Raw genomic sequence first — 18,411 nt, forward strand, 5'->3', positions numbered from 1 at the left:
TACTGTATACTAGATAAAAATGGATGCCGATATTTATAGAAATATAGTTGATGTCAGTCTATGCATCAACTTTACTAAATGCTCTTATTAACTCATATCATCTGTCCATGATAATTGATTGTTTCTTCCTCGAACCTATTAACTTTATTTCTTTATTTTTCTTTACACCAATGGGTGTTGTGATGTTGTCTTTGTCATTCCTGATAATAGTTGTTTGCCCCTTGTCACTTGCTCTCTTGCTCAGTCTCATCAGAGGTTTGGAAAACTCATTCACCATTGGCAACAATTGATTTTTCACTTTCTTCATCTTCTCTTTCACTTCATTAATTTTGCTCTTTAATTTCTGCCTTCTACTACTTCACATTTATTTTATTGGTCTTTTTGAAATTAATTATTGGTCTTTTAATTTTACTCTTTCTTTTTGCTAATACGTTTGTTTAAGGCATAATTTCCCCAGTAAATACATCTTGGAGAAATTATACAATTGTTAGATGTAGAATGTTCCCTTTTGTTTAGTCTAAAATATAATTTCTATTGTGATTTTTCTTAAATTTTGAAACTTTGCCCAGCTATACATTTATCATGCATTTGAAGCTTAATTTATTTTGATTCCAATTATATGAAATGATTGAGAACTAATATATAATAATATACCATTAATTTTTATAACTATTTCTTGTGTTCTTCAAAATGATGTGAGTTTTGTAAATATATACAAGATTCTATATATGCCCATCAGGTCAAGTGTCTTAATCTTGTCTTTCAACTTTACATCCTCACTGATTTTCTCTATTTAACTCTACCCGTTGCTGAGAGAAGTAAGATCCACTGTCTTGTGGATCTGTGTGTTTCTCCTTGCTGCTCTGTCAATGCTTTCTTAATAATTTTAAAAGTTTATGTCATTAGGGGCATTTAGACTTAAAAGTATTCTATCTTCCTATTGAAATGAAACTTCAATCAGTTATAATGTGAGTATCTTCAGTAATGGTTGGGGCTTTAAAGTCTATTTTGTAGACATTAGTGTAGCCACACCAGGGTTCACATGGCAAATATTTGCATGATGCAGCATATTCCGTTCGTATTTAGGTCTTACACTTGAAGGGTCAGTGGTTAAGGAATGTACCCAACAATCGACATGCACAAGCGGTACAGTGACCAGCTGAACCCAATCCGTGGGTCTCCAGCGCCCATGCGCCTCAACACTATGCTTGTCTTACAGGTTCCAAAGAGTGAAGCCAGCTGGGCTCCGGGGACGTGCTCTCACTCCAATGCCTGCAAGGAATTTCACACAGACTGTTACCTAATTGCGATTCTTCACTTAGCTTTACCGTAAATTCTCACTCTTTTGACATTCTGAAACAGCGTTTCAAAGTGCCTCAAGAATTTTTAAAACATGTAACACTTGCCTGTTTCGTCAGAGGCACTGACCTCCTTTCCCTTAGATTGTCATATTAAAAAATGACAACAGCCAATGTAACAAGAGCCGTCCGTCCAGTGTAAATGAATAAAAAGTATACCTACTTTTGTCAGATCAGCAAAAAATATAGGTTTTGATATGCCTCAAATTTTAGTAACTAGTTTATGTGTGCCATGAGATGAAAAATGTTAAAAACTGCCACTCTAAAGTAACAGAATACTTTAAAAAATACTTAAAAAATATCTTAATCGTCCAGGACTGTTTAATATCCTATAATATGAAAGTACTCAAATTTATGTAATCACTGCTCTATTGTTGGACAGTTTAGTCAATCTCAAATTCTTCCCAACATAAATATATGAAAAGTAACATATTTACATAATAAATTTTACCTCCTTTCATTAAGTTAGCTTCTTGAAAGTGAAATCACCAAATGCTGTTACTTAGGCCCTAATATCTGTTCTCTTGTTATTCCATTGAATAACTCACATTTATATTCCAAAATAAGTCTACATTTTGCAGCCTGTTTTGCAGTGTGGCACGGCCTTGTGACTAGGTTCTAGCCAAGGGAAGGTAAGTGGAAGGAGTATGGACACCTTTTAGAAGATGTCCTTAAAGAGAGAATGCATGATCTTCTTCTAGAAATATTTCCTTTTTGTTACTGGAATATGAATATGATCGCTGGTATGCCAATACTGGATATTCCAAGATACCAGGTAAATGTCATGCGTTCAGAGCAGCACAGTAAAAGATGAAGTGTCTGGGTCCCTGATGACCGTGGGGCCATCTAATCAGCTTCGAACTGCCTACACAGACTTCACATTGAAGAAATATAAAGCAGTATCGTTGTTTTTTAAATATGCTTTTTATTGATTTGAGAGAGAGAGAGAGAGAGAAACATTGATGAGAAAAACGTATCAACATTGACTGGCTGCCTCCTGCAAATTGAGCACCAAACCTGGGCATGCGCCTTGACCAGGAATCAAACCCATGACCTCTTGGTGGAGATGTCAATGCTCAACTGCTTAGTCACACTGGCCAGGCTAAACTTGTGTCTTTTTAAACATATTTTGGATTACTTGCAAACAAATGTTTTCCAAATGAACAGAGTGGAAATGTTGCGTAGAATGCTTTCAAAACATTTAAAGCTCTTACCAGAGATGGCTAAATGACTTCCCAGAAAGTTGAGCAAATATAACCTTTTTCCAACATTCTAAAAAGCATGCATCTCCCCCCACTCTGGTTGCCACACTGTCATTCCAAACTGCTTTTTACTAATTAGATAGTAAGTGCCAGTAACTTTTTACTAGATAGATAGTACCCTGGCATTTCTTTTGTTAGCTTTTTGTATTAGAATTACATTCCTCATGAATAATTTGTTAAGCCTTATCTTTTTTTTTTTTTTTTTAAATCCTCACCTGAGATATTTTTCCATTTTTCTTCAGATAGAGGGGGAGGAAGGGAGAGAGAGAAACACTGATGTGAGAAAGATGCATTGACTGGTTGCCTCCCGCATGACCCCGACCAGGGCCTGGAATGAACCACAACTGAGGCACAGGCCTTGACCAGAATCGAACCCGCAGTTTCTTGGTCTGTGGGCCAACACTCTAACTGCTGAGCTAAACTGGCCCAGGCGTTATGCCTTATCTTTTAAATGAAGATGTTAGTGTCTTTCTTATAATAAAATAACAGTTCTTTAATGTTTGTCATATTTATAAGGAGTAGCCCCAGTGTGTGATTTGCCTTTTACTTTTACTTACACTGGTAGTTTTACTTGTAAAATTACAGAGGTTTCACCTTTGGAACATCATTAGTGACTTATTCCACTTGCATTAGCATAAAATCCATGACTCATTATGCCTTCCTGCATATTATATTTCATTGGTCTGTGACTACATGAGGTCTTATTTGTAAATATTTTAAAAATATTTCTTAGATTTGCAACAATTTAGTTTTAAAAGAAGGTTAAAACCACCATTGTTTCTAAGACTTTTCACAAATAAATGTGTACTGTATCTTGAAGTCCCATAAGACGTGAAGAGTGGATTAGTGAACAAACAAGTTTTAGTTCACTTTACAAGAAGACCACATTTTTATTATTCTTTTTAGGAGTTGAAAGAGAATGTCTTTTCCATCTTACTAGAAACTCACTTTTTCAGAACAACAGGATCCCTTACTTCTAATCGTTTCTGCTGCCACCCGTGACAGTCAGTTAGCCACGGGATCATAAAAGGACTTTCAGCTCCAGGTCTGCAGTCAAACCTTCAGCCCCTATTCCCAACAGTATAACTGTTTAGAGAAAAACAAACAAGCATTTCATAAACGCATACACAGAGAGATGCCCACAAATTTCCCTGTCAAGCAGATTGGAATATATCTATTTGGCCTCAGCAAAATTGCAGTTTTGTATGTGTTTGTGAAAGCATACCCTGGAATACTTAATAGCCTATGGAAATTTTTGTAAAATGTGTGATCCACTCGTTGTGACCCAAAATATTTCTTTTGCAGCAACAACAACAAAGCTGCAACAACTGTTTTAAAACACATTTATCAATGGAAATAGAAAGCTTTTGCAACTTCGGGAAAAAGTGTCTCCAAATAAGAAACTGAATAGAATGGTGCTATCACCTGCCAGTTTAGAGACATTACCTTTTTTAAAAATTTTCTTTCTTTATTGATTTTAGAGAGAGAGAAAGGGAGAGGGAGAGACAGAAACATCAATTGACTGCCACCTGCATGCCCCCACCGGGGATTAGGCCCTCAACTTGGGCATGTGCCCTGACCAGGAATTGAACCAGTGACTTCTTGGGGCATGGGTCAATGCTCAACCACTGAGCCACACTGGTTGGGCTTAGAGACATTACCTTTATAACGAGTGTCAAAATCATAATTATATTCCAGTTGTCATCTGAATATAAAGAACCATGTATTCGAGTTTTATATACATATGTCATAAATTTCACTTATAAATTAAAAATAAGAGAAGGCATATAAACTTCCATTTGGGGAAGTAGCAAATTTAGTCATCGATTTTTCAAAGGTGTGTATTATGTTATTTATGAACATACCTTTTTCCTGCCCAGTGCAGTACCAAAATTCTCTGTTCAGCTTTCAGAATCTTGTAAACAGATTCAAACAGGAATCGTGTCATCAGCAAAAGCAATGCTAGAAAAAATAAAATTAGACCATTAACAGTACATATTTCTTTTTTAGTAAATATAGCAACATATGACTTCCGGAAGCAGGAAATAGTGAAGCTTTTCAAATTTTGATACACACACACACACACACACACACACACACATATATACACACATACATATATATACATATACACACACACATATGTGTAAATTTATATAAATATATAATAAAGTTATTGTTTATGGAAAAAGAGGCGTTAATTTGACATTAAAATGCCAACCAGAGTTCATCTAAAAATGTATATGTATATAAGTTATGTTATATGCATATATACAGATATGTTGATCCCCTTAGAATTTGTTCATTTTGTCTAATTTTCATATAAATATCCTGTAGACACTTTAGGACAAGAAAATTCTTATTTCTTGAAATCACTTCTGAGAGATCCTCAGGTGTCCTCATAGTCCCCTTACTTGATTCCATTCAAACCTATGACAGCAATGGCCAACCCATAACTGCTTGGGGGAGTGCCCCGCTGCCTCTACAGTCACCTCCCTGACTCCAGCTAGTGCTGTGACTGCCGGGCTCAGCTTCAGGACTGCTCTGGCCACTCTCAGTAGCGAGGAAAACTCTGGCTTTGTGATCAGTTTCCCCAGGCTGGGCAGAAATGGCCCCTGGCAATCCGCTGAGCTCCCAAGCCTCAGACTCCTGAAATCAGGGAACAAGCCTGTCTCAGCGGCCACGGCGATGGCTCCGACGCAGCCTCTTGTCAGCTCAGCTCACGGAGCGCGGAGGCATCTTCAGTGCTCATTCACATTACGCCACTGATTACTCAGTTTTGATTACATGGTTTATGGTATTTGAGATGTTTTATTACCATAGAGTATCTATCTGGAGCATGATTGGTAGGGAGGAATTTTACTTCATTGCAATATCAGAACTCTTGATGATAGTTACAGAAGTCCAAAAGTCCCCACATACACAAAGCAAAGACTGCACATTATTTCATTAGTTCACGAATTCCTCCATTAGAGAATATTCCAAAATGACAAAAGTTATTAAAAATTTTGCAGCACAGAAATTACGCTGCTGCAGTAAAATAAAGGTTGTCTGCCAATTTAAAAAACATATTTATTTTCATTAAAAATTCTGCTTAAAAATATAGCCCAAACTCTACTCTTTTTTTTCCCCTCCAGTTAAGTGAAATGTCACATCTGGCTACCACAGTAGAATTTACTTAAAAGAGAAACAGAAAAATTGTCATATCCTATATGTGGGCAACACAGAAATACACAGGTGGTAATTTTACCCACAAGAGGGAGCCTGTATTTTTATATTTTTTGTAATGGAACTCAAAAAACTTGAGTTAAAATACACAATTCTAAAAATGTTGTTTGCTATCATAATCTTTATGTCAGGTCAAGTTTTAAGATAATCAGATTTTAGATGGCATCGTTTTCTTCAACTGGAACATATCAGCATGTCAGAAGATTGAAAATATAATTAGAATTTTTAAAGATTTCCTACCTATATTATAATTAGTTTTTTTTTCTTCATATATAAGAATAAAGACGTAACTGTCAAAGCAGTAGAAGAGAAAATTCACTTTAGGTGCTAGTAACATTACTTGGGTAAGATTGACTAGAATTATTAGTGCTCTGAATCTGAATTTAATTACACAGAAGTAAAAGGCTATTTCAGTTATCCTCTTATCAGAAAAGAGGCAAAAAAAAAAAGCTAGTATAAAACAATAATTTTATATGTATTTATGGAAGAGAAAACATCCTATTGTAAAAATTATGGTGATGGCCATTCTTACTAATATCATTTACTAAAACTTGCCTAAGAAATAAAATAGCTGACATGACAACATGAAGAACTTCCCTTTCTTAGAGTTGTGAAAGTATCTTTTTTCTTTAAGAAAAAAAATCTGAACTTGATTCCTACATATCCTATAATCTCCATAAACAATATTTTAAATTAGTAAAACTTTCTAAATGAATAGACTCTGGATTTTATAAAACTAAAATGCATTCATTAATTTAAAATCCACCTTATAACAAATAATCTTGGCAACTCTTATCAAGCCAGAATAATCTGTTTTATTATATTTTGAGACACATAAATAATCCAGTTGAATTTGTTTTGTGATTCCTTGTAAAGTGCAAGGAAGACAGATAATAAACTGCCCCTCCCCCTCAACTACTTGAAGATATTACATAACAGGGCAGGGGGTTGAGGAAGAAAGGGTTAATCACCGCTGCTCTTCCTCTGGAATTCCAACCTATCCATTAAATCGTTGCTTTTTTTTCCCCTCCCACTAGGGACCATGAATCTAACGGACCTAAAATCAATAACTTATAAATGACATAAAAAAATATTCATTTGATGAACTAATGTGCCCTAGTGTCTGAATCCTATTGACACCCTCTGCTTTGAAAAGAGACGACAGGCTCATTTCTGCTGGTAAAAGGTAGTCAGTCACTCTGGTGACTTGCCGCAGCATGTGCCGTGGCACCAAAGGGCAGCACCAGGGAGGACCCCTGTTGTGGAGACACAGTCTGGAGCCTGGCACTTGTGTAAAGAGACACTGTCAGGGAGGAGAACGCAGATGGCTTCAGAGAGCTTTGCCGTGTTCTCAGCTGGGTTTGCAGGTCTCTGTTTCCTTATCTTGTTTCACAACTTGCATGAAATTTTGACTGCATGAAATATTACGTAATAGTATTGGAAAAAACAAACACAACTTGTATTTGACAGTGAATTCCATAACAGAAGAAAAACTGGATAAAACAATCCTTAAAGGTAGCAATGTTCACTAACACACCAAAGAGATGTCAGTCAAATACACGTACTGCGAGATCACACCACATTAAAGCACAGGCACAGCTGTGCTCTGGGGAGACTGGGCCATCTCATGAATCAGAGACAGCAGTGAGACAATCCAAAAGATACAATGGTTATCTGTTGGTTTTTTTACATATTATGAAAATATGATGATGACGTTTTCAATTTACTGAATTTTTTTTTTTTTTAAAGAATAGTTTATTGATTTTTTAAGGGAGAGAAAAAATGATGTGAGAGTTCAACATCAATCAGCCCCCACTGGGGATTGAGCCCAAAACCTGGATATGTGTCCTGATGGGAAACGAACCAGCAACCTTCTGGTGCACAGGACAATGTCCAACCAACTGAGCCACACCGGCCAGGGCTGGATATTCTTTAATCCAAAGGACACAGATACTTACTTCAAAAGCCATTCTTATCACTTAGAAACTATTATGCTTAGTCCAACAACAAAACACCTCAGTTTACAATCTATTGGTAACTTTATTTTGATAATCTCTTCTTCTACGCTTAATATTTTTATTTAATCCTCACCCAAGGAGATTTTTCCATTTTTTGTTCAGATAGAGTGAGAGGAAGAGAAAGAGAAACATCGACGTGAAAGGGACACATTGAGTGGTTGCCACCCACACGACCCCAACCAGGGCCAGGGACAAACTGCAACTGAGGTACATGCCCTTAGCGGGAACCGAACCCGGGTCTCTCTGGACCACAGGCCAATGCTCTAACCGCTGAGCCAAACCGGCCAGGGCTACTTTTAATATTTTTAAAACATCAAATATAGAGCCACCTTGTAAAACAGTGGTTCTCAAACTGTGGGTCGCGACCCTTTTGGGGGGGTCAAACGATCCTTTCACAGGGGTCACCTAAGACCATTGGAAAACACATATTTCTGATGGTGATTCATAACAGTAGCAAAATTACAGTTAGGAAGTAGCAACAAAAATAATTTTATGGTTGGGGGTCACCACAACATGAGGAACTGTATTAAAGGGTCACAGCATTAGGAAGGTTGAGAACCACTGCTGTAAAATGCAAGGATACTTGCAATGCAAAGAAAAAAGTATGGCCAAAAAAAAAAAATCAAAAGAGAGCTAAAAATTAAAGGAAGACCTATTTTCCTGGAAATGGTCTAATTTTATTTACTTTGTCTCAATGGGTACAAATTGAAATAGAGAATAATGAGTAGAAAAGGCAACTTTAAAACATACTTTTTGAGAGAATTCTAGCAACAGGTCACTGTGAGATTTCCTGTTCAGTCTTACTGGCTAAAAATTCATATAGTTATACAATTTCAAAAGAAAAAAGAAAAAACTGTTGTTCTTTATTCCATTTGCCTACCAGAGTCATTTATCCCCTATTAGATAAAGTATAATAGACTCCACGGAAAGGGTCACTGGCCTTCCATTTAATGATATTGCCAGCCCCAATCTGCATTTTCCCGGCAATGTCCCTCAACACAGAATAAATGGCTGATCTCTTCACAATAACAGCTGATTTCTATTTATTAAGCTAAAAAGGTCACCATTTTCTACGGCTGGGCCGCCCTGCACTATTGATAATTTTATGCATAAACAAATGGCAAATTTGTGCCACATAAATATGCATTAGCAATTACTTTTTCCTTGGGCAACGCTTACCGCATGCAAATGTATACCTCACAGGGCCTGGTAGCTTTTGTTTCAGCTCTTCAACAGGGAAACAAAAGAGCACAATAAACAATTTTAAAATTGCCAATCAATAAGCAATGCAAATGCAAAGGTAAATGGCAAGAAGCTCGCTTAGAAACAGCAAAACAAAAAGTGAGGTTGGGGAGGAGAGTGGAAGTATTTTCTCTTTTTTATATTGTTTCATTTCTTTCCCTTTCATTATGAAAGGGCTAAAGTACTCTTGACATAGAACAGCTAGTGAACTGGTGCTCCAGCAGATGCCAGATGGGGCAAGTAGAAAATGTGCACATGTTGAGTAAATACACACACACACACACACACACACACCCCACAAAGAGGGTGTGGGAAAAACTGCTCCTATGTGATTTCAAATATATCACCTATCAAATTTCAGATCTTTCCATTTCAGAGATTCAAGTAATTTTAAAACTCAGAGGAGCTACAGAGACACAACCAAACCTTAAATCCATTGCACTTAACCACGTTGTCGTTTTCCAACATCCTCCTCCTCGGACAAAGGGAATGTACATGGTCCAGAGGTAGGATATTTTTAGGAAAATATCTTACTTGAGGAAACATGAGGAAAAGGAGTAAATGAGGAATGTACGTTAAGAAATTAGGAGCATCTCAGAAAGCACTTACATGCCCAGATGTTTGGGATCAAAAATTGATATCTCAGAACAATTCAACAATAGGATCAAGGTAGAAGGACAGAGACATAAGAAGCTAACAAGAGGTAATGAGGTTAAGAAAACCTAGGGAGGAAAAGTTGCCTCATTTGAACATGAAAACAAATAGTAACTCAGGAAACGTTGGTCTTTTTAAAATAAAAAATGAATTTCAAGAAGAGAATTTTTTACCGTGCCACCTGCAAGGTACCTTCCCAATGCTTTGCACTGAGATGCAGCACCCTCGCTCTTCACAGGAGCATGTCCCGGCACACCGCCCAGGGAGGTTAGGACCGTGATCGACTCCGAAGGCAGCGTTAGATCCGGGCTGTGACCCAGTCTGATGCCAGCCCCTGCAAGCGTCATCTCAGCATAACACTGCCATCCAGTCCTTAGAACCCAACCATTTTGACCCAATTGAAAAATACCTTCCTGAGACTTCCGGTCAAGATGGCGGTGTAGGTAAACGCAGTATCACGTCCTCCCACAACCACAGCAAAGTTACAACTAAACTATAGAACCATCATTCAAAACCGCCTGAAATCAAGCTGAATGGAAGTCCTACAACTACGGAATTAAAGCAGCAGCCACATCCAAACTGGTAGGACGGGCGGCGGCACGAGGGGTGGCGGCGGCGGTGGCGGCAGCGCGACGGGCTGGTCCCACACCCAAGGATGGCAGATAAAAATCAGGAGGCTCCCACGGCTGGGAAGGTCCTTCCTGAGGACTGAGGGGGTCCCCGTCCCACACCAGGTGCCCCGCTCAGGGTTCCAGTGCCAGGAAGAGAATCCTCATAACTTCTGGCTGGAAAAACCAGCGGAAACTGAGACTCAGGGAGGCTGAAGCGGCTGGAGCCCAAGGCAGCTCCTTAAAGGGCCCACGCATGGACTTACCGGACTCTCTCCCTCTAAGCTCGGAGGGGAGGCAGCTTGAGGGGCGCCAGAGACATACAGGGAAGAACTGAGCTGTTTGGCACTGGAGCGAGGGCTGGAGAGGGGGCTTCCTCGGGGATAAACGTGCTGTCAGAGGCCTTTGTTCCTTTGGTGAGCCCTTCCCTGGGGCGGCAGACAGCCGCCATATCTGGGACTCCAGCAACCTGGCTCACACTGGTAGCCCCGCCCTGGTGACTCCCTGAGGCCCCGCCCCACCCAACTTTCAGGCCCACCCAAGCTGTTGCCCGTTGCTTAACCATAGGATTGGCCTGTCTTGGATCCTGCTTCAGGTTTTTCCTAAATTCTTTCAAACAAGCAGCATCTGGTCTCAACTAGCCCCATACCTCTCGTTAAGCAATACACTGAAACAGACACAGGGAGGCAGCCAAAATGAGGAGACAAAGAAACAGGTCCCAAATGAAAGAACAGTACAAAACCCCAATGAAAGAACTAAGCGAAATGGAGATAAGCAACCTAGCAGATACTGAGTTCAAAATACTGCTTATAAGGATGCTCAATGAACTTAGTGAGAACCTCAGTGAACTTAGTGAGGGCCTCAAGAGCATAAAAAAGGACCAGTCAGAAATCATGGATACACAGTTAGAATTGAAGGAGGCATTAACTGAAATAAAGAATAATTTACACAGCTTCAATACTAGAGTACGTAAATCCAAGTAGCAAACCATCAATTTGGAATATAAGGAAGCAAAAAATGCCCAATCAGAACAGTAAAAAGAAAGAAGAATCCAAAAAAATGAGGATAGTGTAAGGAGCCTCTGGGACAATTTCAAGCGTGCCAACATTCGCATCTTGGGGGTGCCAGAAAGAGAAGAGCGTGAACAAGAAATAGAAAACCTGTTTGAAACAATAATGGCAGAAAATTTTCCTACCTTGGTCAAGGAAACAGACATACAAGTCCAGGAAGCATAGAGAGTCCCAAACAAGATGAACCCCAAGAGGCCCACACCAAGACACATCATCATCAAAATGCAAAAGGTTCAAGACAAAGAGAGAATCTTAAAAGCAGCAAGAGAAAGGCAGCTAGTTACCTACAAGGGAGTTCCCATTAGGCTGTCAGCTGATTTCTCAAAAGAAACTTTGCAGGCCAGAAGGAAGTGGCAAGAAATATTTAGAGTGATGAAAGCAAGAACCTACAACCAAGATTACTCTATCCTGCAAAGCTGTCATTTAGAATCGATGACCATATAAAAACTTTCCCAGACAAGAAAAAGTTAAAGGAGTTCATCACCACCAAACCGTTATTATATGAAATGATGAAGGGTCTTTTTGAAGAAAAAGATAAAATATATGAACAAACAAAATGGCAATGAATACATATCTATCGACAATGGAATCTACAAACAAAATGAACAGGTAGTACAGAAACATTCTCATAGATACAGAGAACATTTTGTCGGTTGCCAGTTGGGAGGGGGGTTGGGGGAATGGGTGAAAAAGGTGAAGAGATTAAGAAGTACAAATTCATTGCTAGAATGACAAATCTCAAAGGGAAAGGGGTTGGGGGGGTGGGAAGAAATAAATCAAAGAACTTATATGCATAACCAATGGACACAGACAATAGTGTGGGAAAAGGTGGGAGGGGGGTGGGAGTAGGGAGGAGGAGGTTAGTGGGGGAAAAATGTGGAACATCTGTGATACATTTTACATCCAACAATAAAGATTTTAAAAAAAGAAAAATACCTTCCTCATTGAATAGATGGTTTTGCTTTTGCATAAAGAAGTTGAATTGTATTTACAATTTTTAAATTGACAGGCTTTGTGCAAGTTTCTTTAACCAAGTTATTATAATATTTTAGCTTCTGTAAAATGCCCCCAATACTAATTTGCATATTAGCCCAAAGGTACAGTACATGTATACTGAGAACACGACATTGTCTTAATGTTACTGGTGGAAGTGCAGTACTTGAGATGCCGTGGGCAAAACAATTTTCTGAAGCCCCCACTGGAGGATGGGGTTTCATGAAAAGCTTTATTGTAAAAGTAAGGGGGTTCTCCTCCAAGGTCCCATCTCTGTCTCTCCGCGGAAGAAGTCCAATCTTGTCTTCAGCAGGGCCAGAATTAATGGCACTGCCCAGAACTCCGGTTCCATATTAAAGTCCAGTCCCGTCCAGCATCCTGCATGTGGGATCCGAGGCTGCAGCGCCACGGGCCATGCAGCTGCTACGGCCACATGGCGATGAGGAGGGAACAGGAGAACGCACAGGTGAGCACAGGTCTCGGAGCAGGGAGAGCGAGAAGAGGAGGAAGGGAGCTCTGGTGAATTAACTTTCCAAGATTCCCTATGCTTGCAGTGGCTCCACACTCCCAGCCAATCCACTGCTTCCCAGGCTAGACTGACAGGCAAGCTCCTTCCCTATGTCACCCGACTTCATTGCCCATGCGCCTGTCTCCCCCTTCTCCCCTAACTGCGCAGTGCGGGATTTGGAAAGGAGGGGTGTTCCTCCCCTTGGAGGAACAACGCTGTGCGAAGCTGTAGCTTCCTGGTGAAGCTTCCCAGGTGACCAGGCTTACAATATCGGTCCTCCCTTTGCTCTCGTCTTATTATTAATATTAAGAAACTAGGAAATTATGAAGATAACATGAATCGTTTGAGAACGGAAACATATTTTGTGGCCCTTACCTTGATCTTACTACAGTGAAAGGGCTTCACCATTACACAAGGGATTGATAAGAAAGTCGTAAAGATAAAGTATTCTTGGCCTTAAATGCAAGTAAGCAAACCCGGATGTGTAAAACCCTCAGAGCCGAGCTATTCTTCAAGGGGGGCTCTTGGAATCCTGCTATGGGTACTCAAAATCAAACCTCTTTCAAGGAGGCCATGAAAATCCTCTTGGCAATATTTTCCCCAATAACATCAGTGTTGGAAAATTGGGACTATTGTCAGCACAAAAAGTCCCCTTGTGTGAATAAGAGCAAGATGTGCCCTGAGGTTGATCATTCAGAAATGTGTTTCCTGAACAACCACACAGGATCGCCCTGGAAGGGACTTCATAGTTCTCTTGGTTAGAAAAGTGTTATTTCTGGTATTAAACCCCACCTTCTTTAGAATTAAAGAGTCTGAGAACCAAGTACCAGTGGTATTAGTAAGTGTATTAATATAAAATCAATACAGATGAATTCCAGTATGATAATATATTATGTTAATTGAAATAATTACATAGGTAGCATACTCACATTTTGCTATGTTTTGTTTTTATTTTCAGTATTCATGGCTGAACATATAAAAACTTAAGTAGGTTTTTCTTATCTTTTTTTTTATCCTCACCTGAGGACATTTTTTTGCATTTATCTTCAGATAGAGCGGGAAGGAGAGAAGGAGGAAGAGAGAGAGAGAACCATCAATGTGGAGAGACACATGGAGTGGTTGTCACCCACACGACCCTAACCGGGGCCGGGGACAAACTGCAACCAAGGCATGTGCCCTTGAGGGGAACTGAACCCAGATCTCTCTGGTCCGCAAGCCAACGTTCTAACGGCTGAGCCAAACCGGCCAGGGTGGTACTTCTTATCAACTAAACGCAATAAATGTGTGCCTAACACCATTACTATGTAAGAGGCCAAAGTTTTAACTATCATCATTCCTTGCTCAATTCCTCAATCTCTATGCAAGGTAAGGATTTCAAATTGAACCTATGAACAGTCCAACTGATCTGGAGTTTATCCAACATTTGTAAGTATTTGCATAGTCTACTATGGTGAATGATGTCATAATCAAATAATCACATGTGTGCTCTCGAGCCCACTTTAACAGCAACAACATTAGGTTTAGACACAGGGTACCTTTGAGGGGTTCAGAAAGTCATTGAGAGCAACAGAAATGTCTGGCTAGGACTCCGTGTAGATGGCAGGAGGGGAGTCACCGCCCCATTTGTCCTGGGTAGGGGTCTGCCAGCCTCTTTGCCTTCTTTCTTTTCCCATCTTCTGCTCAGCTGACCCATGGAATGTACTAATGTCTCTGGATCAAGGTTTCCAGGCTCCTTGAGCATTTGGCTTCCAGGTGAATTCAGCTACAGGGAAGAGACTAGAGCTTGGCACAAGGTGGGGGGGGGGGAGGCACCATGGGGCACATGTACATGTGCATGGGTGCCTCGGGATACCCCTCTCTCACTTTCATTTACTTTTTGAAACAAAATAGAGATACTAGTGAAACAAACCCCCATCAAGAATCTCCAAGCATCAACAGCTATCAATCTCCTACTATTTGAATTTCTCCTCCTCTTTCTCTACTTTTCAAGGAGTCTCAGACAGCAGCTCCATCTCCACCTGGCTCCCCCTCCTGCCAGACAGTCCCGTTGCTCCAGCTCTCATGCAGTGACCCTGAAAACCTTGCCTCCTCCGTTCGTCCCCCAGCATGAGGGTGGTAGTAACGTGTTGTTCCTGACCTCTAGGTTGCTATTTTACAATTTATTCTTGTCAGTGTATACCAATTTTCCGATATTGCATGCCCCCTTTTTTTTTTATTTTATTATTATTATTATTATTTTTTATCCTCACCCGAGGATATTTTTCCATTTTTTGTACAGATAGAGTGGGAGGGAGAGAGAGGAAGGGAGAGAGAGAGAGAAACATCGACGTGGAGGGACACATCGAGTGGTTGCCACCCGCACGACCAACCAGGGCCGGGGACAAACTGCAACCGAAGTACGCGCCCTTAGCGGGAACCGAACCCGGGTCTCTCCGCACCACAGGCCGACGCTCTAACCGCTGAGCCAAATCGGCCAGGGCCCCCTTTTTATTTTTATTTTTATTTTTTTTATCCTCACCTGAGGACATTTTTGCATTTATCTTCAGATAGAACAGGAGGGAGAGAGGGAGGAAGAAAGAGAAACATTGATGTGAGAGAGACATATTGAGTGGCTGCCATCCACATGACCCCAACCAGGGCCGGGGACAAACTGCAACCAAGGTACGTGCCCTTAGTGGGACCCAAACCCAGGACTCTCTGCTCCACGGGCCGATGCTCTAACCACTGAGCAAAACAGGCCAGGGCACATGCCCCCTTTTTAAATAATCACAGTGGCTTCTCTCTTCCTGCTTGGGTCCTGACCATTTAATAAATGAGCACCCTATAAAGTGCATATTTTATTTTACTTTTCATTACCTGTTGTAGTACCATGGAGGCAAGCATGCTGGTCCAGTACTTGCCATGTCAGAAGTATGGTTCCCTATATATAATACTCATAATACAATCATCTACCAGACAAGCAACCTATTCTTATTCCAAATCTCTTATCAATTGTTTACTGATATCCTGTTTTTAATAATTCACTTTTCTTAATCTATGGGTCAAAGAAGGAGAACCATTGACCTACCACCGCTCCCAGGAAGTCTACCCCAGTGCCTAGTATCCTGGGAATCTGCCAGTCTATTTCAAGGAGCTCAATAAAAATACATTTTTTCAATGGTAGAGGACAGGGACTTGTTAACCAAATTTATATCTTAGATAAGATATGTTTAACATGTAAGCATTTGTTTTTTCGTAACAAAACATGATCTTCTGATATTAGAAATGAACACACACACACACACACACTCCATAAAAATGACGGATGTTAGATAGCTCTTACAAAATTACATTTTAAAAAATTATGGGACTATGAATCAGACATATAGATTAAATTTCCCTGAAAGAGACATGTGCTTAATAATTAATGGGAAAGGATACAAATAATATTTATGACTTTATCTTACCCAAAACACTTGAATAATTATGCGGTAATCATATAGCTAGATGAATCTATGCTTATATCTGAACTGTAATTTGTGAGGAAATTTTAAAATACAAAAAGATCTTTAAATTGAAATGATGGACTTAAGTACACAAGCTGAAATCTTCACCTACTTTAATATAAAGTCTTGTAAAAATATCAAGACAAAAATATTTGCTTTCAGAAAAGTTCACAAGTCTTTGAATTTTTAATTGCAAGCGAAGAATCAGAGAAGCCAGTGAATAAAGAGAATCTAGTTAATAGTTCTAGCGTGTCCAAATCAAAATTAGCGAAAACAATGTCCGATGTTAAGACAATATTGCAAACACTGGTTCCAGAACCAGGTTCCATCTTGTAGGTGGAAAACTGGATAAGTATGCAACACCCAGAAAGGTCAACCAGAAACATAGTGGGTAGAACAATTGTGCTAAATCAAGTCCGATTAAGAGGAGAAGATACATCCACCTAAAAAAGATCTAACTTATGAGGAGGGAAGGGGCCCATCATTTAAGAAGAATCCAAGGTCTTAAGGCTTGCCACTTACAAAAGTATGAACTAGATATATTGTCTCTTGCCCCATGCGAAAGAATGAGGTGTTATCTTTGTTTTTGTTTTGATGGCAGGGTCATGGAGAGGTAGATTTCAATGCTTTGTGAAAAGCAAGTTTTTGAAAATGAGTTATCCATTGGTTGGAGCAAAGCCACATGACATAAGGTTAAACAAGGGTCACTCTCTGGCTTTGCTACTTACTATCTGAGGGATCTTGGACACAGTCACTTAACTAATCTATGCCTCAGTTTCCTCATCAGCAAAATCTTCCAAATGTAAGCAATATGGAGGAGAGGTAGAAGATCAAGCAGAAACTACAGGACCACCTGTTGGAGTCTGGGAATAAGACTTCTGGATTGAATGGTACACTGGGTTATCTAGCTTTTAAGATCCATTCTAATTGGAGATTAAGTTATTCTATGGCTCAAAGTTCAGGCATATATTTTCATACAGTTTCAGGCTTGGAAGGCTAGTGCTCAATATTTCAAAGGGAGAAACATTTGTGGCAACTCTGCATTACTAAAAAGAAACATTTAGCATCACACAGAGAAAGACTATTCTTTTTTTAATTTTTTATTTATCAAAGATGAAGCATTAAATAAAAATGAAAACTATTTTTTTAAATAAAAGACACAACATCATAAGTCAGATATGTGATGACTTACATCAGCAATGTCCATTTTTAATAAATGTACTATACTAACTTTATTTTGGGGGCTTTCTTAAAGCCTCTGGTTCCTCAGTTGATAGATACTTTTTGGATCCCGAGGAAACACGAAAAAGTACTTTATGCTTGTTGAACACGGAGCGCTGCCTCCGTGCCAAGCGTCCCGCCACCCCTGCAGGCCCGCGTCCGCACAGTGACAAGTGGGGCGCAGGGAATGAGCTGAGCCGGGCTAACGGGCGTCTTCAAAGGAAAGGGTCTCAACTCCTTCGTTGCAATGCCCTTCAGGTTCACCGAGTTATTTCAAGGAATGCTCTGACATTTTCAAAAACTTCTTACAACAAAATCATGTTACTTTATGTCATCTTAACAATTATAAAGCTCTTTAGACATTTCATGACGTTTTCACTTTAAACTATTTGATTTGATCCACACATCAATTCTCAAAGGTAGGAATAACAGGGATGACCCCTCTCTTGCAAAGTAAAAAAAAAAAATCTCAGGAAAGTTATGACTTGAATCCCAAATCACAAAACCACACAGCAGTAGAAAAAAGGCAAGAACCCAAGTCCAGTCTTTCAGTCATCACAGAACCCGCAGATGACCTTAGGAACTGGCAGAGGTCCTTTTCAAATCCCTCAAACTATAGGAGCATTAATTCACTGCAGGAATTATGAATGTTTATCAGGATTATGCTACACTCTCTACCTTCTCATTCAGGATAGAATGTTCTGAATGTCCCACTTTCAAAAATGGTAATAGCACAGTGGTTCTCAATGAGGGTGAATTTGCCC

The 18,411-nt window shown here is 39.7% G+C and overlaps 1 protein-coding gene across 3 annotated transcripts in view; it reads right to left on the reverse strand.

Moving 5' to 3' along the window:
* The window catches only part of SOX5 (SRY-box transcription factor 5), a 960,413-nt gene that overhangs the window by 699,404 nt on the left and 242,598 nt on the right, over positions 1–18,411 (reverse strand). For all 3 annotated transcript variants that reach the window (XM_036251464.1, XM_036251468.1, XM_036251466.1), the window contains one exon: positions 4,486–4,582. In XM_036251464.1, coding sequence (XP_036107357.1) covers positions 4,486–4,568 — 83 coding nt within the window. In that variant the 5' untranslated portion in view covers positions 4,569–4,582. Of the gene's footprint in view, positions 1–4,485; positions 4,583–18,411 lie in introns of those variants that run through there.

This window comes from Molossus molossus, unplaced genomic scaffold, assembly GCF_014108415.1.
Source record: "Molossus molossus isolate mMolMol1 unplaced genomic scaffold, mMolMol1.p scaffold_m16_p_10, whole genome shotgun sequence".
Classification (NCBI taxonomy): domain Eukaryota; kingdom Metazoa; phylum Chordata; class Mammalia; order Chiroptera; family Molossidae; genus Molossus; species Molossus molossus.